Consider the following 7,958-nt stretch of genomic DNA (forward strand, 5'->3'; position numbering starts at 1 on the left):
TTCACTTGGGGGTATTCTCCGTCTCCTCCTCCTCGTCGTCTTCCTCATCGTCCTCGGAGAGATACATGCGATCCTCCTCGTCGCTCTGCTGGCCACTCCTGCTCCCGCTGCCCAGATTCAACACGGGAGCCCCGCCACTCGAGGCGGAGGAGGGGGATCCTGCTGTGGGCGCTGCTCCCGGGATGGCGGAGGCACTACGCTTGCTGAGATTGGCCCGTCGCCACTTGGCCCGGCGATTCTGAAACCAGGTCTTCACCTGGCGATCGGTCAGCTTCAGTTGCAGAGCCAAGTGACGTCGTTCCTCGGGCGACAAGTATTTGGAGCTGGCGAATCGAGCTTCGAGATTTTTGGTCTGCTGGGAGGTGAATCGGATCTGACCGCCTTTTCGCTTCACGCCGAAGTTGGACATGTAGAAACTGGCAGCCGGATAGGCATTGCAGTAGAGGGCGGCAGCAGCGGTGGCGGGATTCGGGAATCCTGCACAGGATAGAGTAAAAAACATTGTTTGAGTTTCTAAATTTCGATCTTAAAAATGTTTAATTCAATTTAATTTAATTTATTTATTTGTTTTATCCCGATGCGACAAGATTAGGTCTTATAAATTATTACATCGGTCACTTTGGAGAAATTAATAATAGAGTATTTTACAAAACATAAAATCTAATACAAAATTAATATAGAGGAATACAAAAATAAACAAAAAAAAAAAAAGAAAAAAAAGGTAAAAAAAAGACAAAACAAGAAAAAATAAAAATAAATAATAAAATATTATTTGTATTATTTTTCATTTAGAGTAGATTGTCTTTTATTTTTTTGTGGAAGCAAAAATGCGTTTTAGGGTCTTGGGTTTTTGCGGTTGATTTATCTAATTACCCATTAATAATAAGGTGATATAATCAATTTAATTTATCAAATTTATCTGTCCACCCAAATTTATCTGTCCACGCTCAAACCAAAGATAACTGAAAGATATCATGAAAAACTCGAGAACAATCGATTTCTTTGAATAACAATTTTAAATTATCTACTCGATATAAAGTGGTGCAATCATTGGGTTTTGATTGGTGGCTCCTGTGGCCCGAATCCCCTATCTCCGCCCACCAACGCTTATCAAAGTAATCGGACACAACAATTCCGAGTCGTACAAGTGTATGGGTGTTCGGGAATATATCAGTAACACAGTATCCGTATCGGGGGATATGTCAACGCCCACTTGTAAGTGGGTGAAGACTTGGTGGCCATTGGATCGACATCGACTGAGCGCCGAGATTCCAGGGCAATTGAGCGAAATCAATTGCCCACCCGACAGGCAATCCGATTGTGGTTACTATATGTACGGTATGGTATATAAGTATAATATGATAAGGGGAGGAGAGCTTTTCTGTTGACGTAACGGAAATTCGCACTTGTCGCGTATTTGAATTACGCTCATTCCGGCACTGCTGAACTAATCTGATATTTCGGGACTCAGTTACCTCATGAAGGGGAACCAATCTACCATTTAGATTCCAAGAACTTTTGGAAACTGCCAAATGCCGTTAAATAAATAACATTCGATTGCAAATGCCATAATTTAAATTGTTACAAATAGACTTATTAACGGTTATTTTTATTAAGTGGCGTACCCAGTGATAAGAATTTTTTCCCCATGGGTAGACCCCCATTCTGCGATTCCACAAGGTATTTAATCGCTCAAAATTGGATTTGTTATTATTTTATAATGTGCGTGTCCAAAAGAAAGAGTAAAATCATATCAGGTACTTGTCGGACCCTTCCCTCTCCCACTTTTACCCCTTTTCGGGGCGGACGAGTGTCGACAGCGGACGGGCTTATCGTAATCAAATGGCAATTGTCGCTATAAGATGATGGACAGCGCCTATTAATCGCCTCTAATAGCATTTTTCGTTTAGATAAGCCAAAACAAATCGGAAATCGGAATAGCAATGGAAATGGAGTGGGCTATACGAAAAGATACACCTATCTGAATGGGCATACTAAACTAATAAATGCTCTATGGGTTAAAAGGCGTAGTATAAAATGAGCTTAACTCAATTTAAATTTTTCTAAAATGATAATGCAACGAAATGATAAGAACAAGAATGGAGTGGTTTCTTAGAAAAGGAGACTTGGAGCTATTTAATTGATTTTACCTATACTTATAACTTCAATTGCCACTAAAATTCGTTAGATTTTCATTATCTTAAAAGGACCTTTTCGTCATATCCAAATACTACTTAAAGATTTAATTGTTAATCTAAAAAATGTCCTAGCATTTCCCACAGTTAAGCTTATTTGCATGAATGAGTTCAAGCATTTCGATTTTCCGGGGACAACAATAATCCCTTTTAAATAGGGTCCAACTGTCACTTTGCTCACCTCAATTTCAAATATTTGTCATTTTGATAAGGCCCCCGAAAATATTTCGTGGGTTTTCCGATCCGAATGTGGAGGGGATGGAACTGGGGCTGTGACTTTATCACCATTACGTATTTCCCTGACTGATTTCCTGGGGCTAATCTACCGTTACATTGCACAGAGAACTAACCGGGAAATGCATTTTTGAGGTGGGGATTGTGAGATTTCAAGTGGCATTGGCGCCAACACTTGACTTTGACAAACACCCAACTGCACACACACATTAATCATGTTTATGGCCCATTTTGTGTGGGATCCCCATTGTAATATTTGGGTGGTTCGGACACTTTGGACTTAGGCTAGTTAAGACTGCATTTAAATGAGGATTTTTATGTAGGACTATTCCCATGGTCGATCAATTTCCATATGTCAGTTTGATGAGATTAAGTTTTCAGCATGCTGAGGTTCAATGACTTGAACTTGGAATAATCAAAAGGGGGAAGTTCCTAATCCTTTGCCTTTGGTTGAAAGTGTGAGAAAGTTTATAAGAAATATAGTTTAAGATTTTGTGTGTACTTTGCGTTCTATTTTTAATTTTAAAGAATTAACATATCATTTTTATAGATATGAATGTTTTGGCGTTTATCAGCATTTCAGTCTTTAATTGATAATTGTATCGCTCATTCATTCATTATACCAGATACGCTGCTTGTGACTCATTTCCGGTCTTAATAATATCTATGATGAAATGGTAATGAGCTCAAAAGGTACAGCTTTATAGCCTCTTCCCATAGAGTCCATCCGTTTGAAACGGTTGGGATTTTTGACGAATGTGAAACTCGTGTTCCCACAGAACTCCATCCACCATCTACCATCCAATAATAGCTGAGTGAAGAGCAGTTGCTCAGCGCAACATTAACGAAGGGGGATTTTAACTCGGAAAAACTGTCGTAAAATTGCGTTCTCCTAATTTTATTGGAGAATAATACAATAAATAGATTAAAAATATAGTTTATTAACATATCTGAACGTTTATAACATATCCTACAATGAGTATGCATACATAATGCTGACTGCGGGGGAGCCTAACCTCCCGTACCCCACACTCCGCTCTTACTACGCCTCTGCCTAGCCAATATTAATATGAAAAATTTGTAAACAAAACCAAATGTATGCTGTTTATGGTAAATTATAGCAACTTTGGAACTTTATAGGAGTACAAAGTACACTTTTAATTAACATTAGTTATATTTACGAAGTGCAGAACATATTTTGACGCTTTGCTGCAAACATTTATGTTTTCGTACGCACGACAGCTTACATTTTGGCCCACACATAACAACCTGCTTGCGAACGCTTTTCCGCTCATAACAAACTACAAAAAATTAAAAAAAAACCCAAAAAACAATGAGCTGAAGCATTATTTAATTTTTTCCCGCCATCGATTTAATTTGTTCTCGCAGTCATCGTTCCAATTTTCACAGTCAAGAGGAAGAATTCAGAGTTGCACCGAGAAAACATCGCCTAACTATCGCATAAAAGAGCCCGTCAAAGTCCGTTAAAATTGGATGGCGGACTAACTGGGAAATTTTCGGAACGGCAAAACCTTACGGACCATCCGTTCAACGGATGGTAGATGGTGGATGGAGCTCTGTGGGAAGACCCTATTAAAGGACTTTTTACTATCTAACAAATATTTTTTTAAAGCTTTTTTCTATTTTTATTACGTACCTTTTGGAGTACTGAAATGCAGTGTAGTCTTTGAAATAAATAAATTTTTGATCACGCAAAAAATGAGAATTTAACTTTTTATAATAAGATATTAATACGATTTTCGAAATGATGAAATTGGTGAATGATTTTGCAAAAGGGTTTGCACAAATTGTCTTAAAGTACAAGGTATAAGCTTCGATGTACAGAAACTTCTATAAAAATATATTAGGGGAGAGTGGGGGAATTTCGTCACAGGGGCAATTTCGTCACCTGCAATATCTCGGAATCCATAAGTCGTAAAAATATATAATTTTTTTGTTTTAGTCCTTCAAGACGGCCAGACACAACCAATGCATTTGTTTTGCACAGAAGGCCAAGATAATTAAGCTATAATATTAAATGTGTTTTAACAGTTCAAAAGCTACATTTAGTTCTCGACGAAATTTTTTCTGTATGCCACAATTCAAAAGGAATAAGATATACGATTTTTTATATAATACACAGTGCTATAATGTGCATTTCTGCGTCAGTGATTTTTAACTTCGCGCCTAATTTCGCAAGAAAAATAATTATTTCTAAAAAAGTACGGTCTGGGGAAATTTCGCCACCGTACGCTAAGGGTAAATTCGCACCTATTTTAAATACATATTTTTATATTTGACGAGCTGGCTAACGAGCAGACTACCAGCAGCAGCCACAAATATAGGACGTCAACAAAAATGGTACGCTTGATCAGTGTAGCATATTTTCAGGCGTTAAACTCCCTACATTTTTCAGGTGACGAAATTTCCCCAGTTGTGTGGTGATTTTACCCCCCTGTGTGGTGAGATTGCCCCAGTATATTGGTTTTACATTTTATTTTTTTATAAATCACCAAGCTAATTAAAAAAATAGGGGAATGTCACATTTTAAAGCTTGGTGCTAACCGCATTCAACAATAAAAATAGAAATATGATAACGTGTCTCAAGATGGACAAAAAATAGCTTTGAAAAAATGCTGACGAAATTCCCCCACTCTCCCCTATTCTTAACTCAACTAATTCCTATATTAGTATAATTACTCTTATTTAGATATTACTCACCCTCGCAATCCATGGCGAAAGGACTGTATTGATCACAATAGCCTGTCGGTTGGACGGCGGCTGCGGCGGCCACTGCGGCTGCCTGGAAGTGGGGCATGAAGAGCGAGGGATTCTTCTGGAGGTTCAGCACTTGCTGGTAGAACAGCGAGGCGGGATCCGGGTAGATGGGGTTGAAGCGTAGCGAGGTGGGCGCCAGCACGGTACTGGAGTCCATATTCTTGAGGGCATACTGGGCGGCGGCTGCCTCGCGGGACAGATCGTAGATATTGGAGGTGGAGGCGGAGGATGAGCTGGTGGCCAGCGATGCCTTGGGAATCGCCAGTGCAGGTGGAGAAGGAATTCCCGTTGTTCCTGCCCCAGGACTTTGAGCGGATCCTCGACGTGACTGAGATCGATGGGGTGTTTCAATAGCTGTCCTTGTCTTTTGCTCCAAGATATTCTCAATGGAGAAGGCGGCCTTGCCGGACTTGGTACCCATATCCATTCTGGGATCTCCGTGGGTTATAATAGATCACCGTTAAAGTGTTAACGATTCGATTCCGGAGCGATCGAAGCGACTGCGTCGGCCGCAGGCGGTGAACTAATGGAACAACCGGCCGAAGAAGTCGAAGCCCCGGGTCGCTATAAATTGTACCAAATCTGATTTCACAGAATATAATAGATTGTACCTATAATGTTGTGCTAATGGGTAGATATCAATATTAACAATAATAGAGCGGTATGTAGATATGCCGCGCCAGGGAGATAATGCCGGGCTACCGGCCATCGATTGATAAGCGAGTGGTGGTTGGTGGGCGCTCCAGTGGCTCCGATGGCACTCCACTCCACTCGATTTCGATTTCGAATTCCACTTCCAATTTCCAATTGCGGACCACGACAGCTCGACTTTCGGGTGGTTGGACACCCAATCGGCGATCCGATCCCCGCAGTCGTATAAATCACGGTCCCTGTTCGGGCGCTTATTGAGCTGCCAAGCCACCCAGACCACCACCCTCCCACTCGGCGGGTCGGTGCTTTTGATCGAGTAATTGTTAATCACCCCTTATCGGTATTGTTACCTGGTTTTGGGTTTCTCTCTCGCTCGGCTACTGTTCAGTTATTATATTCTGTTGATTGTTGTTGTAAACAAATTAAAATTACCAATCTCTCTCTTTCGCTCTATTAGCCCCCACACACCCCCGCCCCCTTCTGGGAGATGTCCTTCCCTTCGGAAAATATCGCTTTGATTGAGTAATCGAGTTTGTGCTATGATTTCGGCGATGGTGTTTGGTGCCCTCTCTTTCTGCTTTTCGGGAACAATATATGCGTTTGTATAACTGTAGTTGTGGATAGGTATTTCGGGGGTGTCTTATCAGTTGTACTCGGGCTCCTCGTAAAGCCTCCCAGATGATGGATTACTTCTGATTTCGGCCTTTGGGTTGGGTGATAAAAAAAAAAATAAACAGAGCCCATAAATGCTTCCAATTGTTGTTATTGTTGCTGATTCAACAACATGACTCGATAGATATAGATACCTCTCTGATATTGTTTTTCAGGTCGCCCCCAAAAAGTTTGTATCTTCGAGATAAGTTTCGGGCTCCCAGGAGTTTTAGGGGTACAATGAAAATCTTTAGTTTCTCATGGTGGAGAAATGGTTTTCATTTCACACGATGAAGTAGTGTATTATGGTGTAATTACTAGAAATTCGTCATGCAAAGATCGAATTTTTATGACTACATTAATAAATGACTCAATTTCAAATGATTTAACAAATTCTGAAAGTTTTTAGGGGGTTCTTCATTGCAAAAGGTAGTAAACTTCAGTCAATCGATTGGCGATTAAAATTTTATGACACCCAGAAATAATAAAATAGTCATACAGAAGTTTCCAAGAACTTAAGCATTGAATAAATGAATAATACAATATTCGAATCTTAATGGTATAAATAACTTTAACATTGTAATTACTTAAAAACAAGGTACATACAAACGAAAAAGATTAAAATTCTGTTCAAATAAAAACGAAATACCCAGTACCTAAACATTTTTTAAGGTTCTTAAGTTACAAAAACATTAAAGTATTTAAGGAACTAATTTATGCAAAGTCGATTTTCAAAGATATGGGCGAACTCTATACCCCCGAGTGCACTTGTAATCCCCGGATCTAACACTTCACCGCTTCATCATGAGCAGACACTTGTTCTCTGCTATCAGACAGTCAGTTGTGTAATCCCCGACAAAATCCCATCGACCGACAAGATATACATTTTGCACCCGGGCCCTGACGGCCATTTTGTGACATATCACAAGGTGAGTATTCAAATTTATCAATATGTGAATGGTTCGAATATGCTGTAGTGGCGGGTAAGAGGCCTACGGGGGAGCTCTCAATGGTAAGGCAGTAACGACCATTCAAGAACTATTTTGTACTTTACAAAAAAATTAAACCAAAATAAATGAATAATGAATGGCGATAAAAGTACGAGCGTCGAATTCTTTTGAAAAGAAAAGCGTTTTTCGGCGGTATGCGATAAGTAAATGCGCCCAATTCGAGACATTGACGAGGCCTACAGCCCAAAAACTACGCTGTTCGATAAGGTGCCATGGCCTGGGGGGCTTATGGTCGTCAAGTGACGCTAAATTATTAGCAATTATCAGGAGACAAACGGTTTGAAATGACTTCGAAATTGGGCATAAATATTCCTCGCACGCATTAATTGTAGCAAAGGAAGAGCAGGCTGAATTTATAATACCCCTGTGTACTGATAACAACTTGTCGAAATGTTTTCCAATTCGGTTTTACAATTATAACTTTATTCGATCACCCTCG

The 7,958-nt window shown here is 40.0% G+C and overlaps 1 protein-coding gene across 1 annotated transcript; it reads right to left on the reverse strand.

Annotated features, from left to right (window-relative positions):
* Position 1: 1 nt before the first annotated feature.
* On the reverse strand, positions 2 to 5,634 carry HHEX (Hematopoietically expressed homeobox). Its single transcript, XM_017152753.3, has 2 exons — positions 5,151 to 5,634; positions 2 to 477 (listed from the first exon to the last, which is right to left on the reverse strand). The coding sequence occupies exons 1-2, from the start codon at positions 5,632 to 5,634 to the stop codon at positions 2 to 4; spliced, it is 960 nt and encodes a 319-aa protein (XP_017008242.2).
* Positions 5,635 to 7,958: the final 2,324 nt, after the last annotated feature.

The sequence above is a fragment of the Drosophila takahashii genome, chromosome 3R (assembly GCF_030179915.1).
Source record: "Drosophila takahashii strain IR98-3 E-12201 chromosome 3R, DtakHiC1v2, whole genome shotgun sequence".
Taxonomy (NCBI): Eukaryota; Metazoa; Arthropoda; class Insecta; order Diptera; family Drosophilidae; genus Drosophila; species Drosophila takahashii.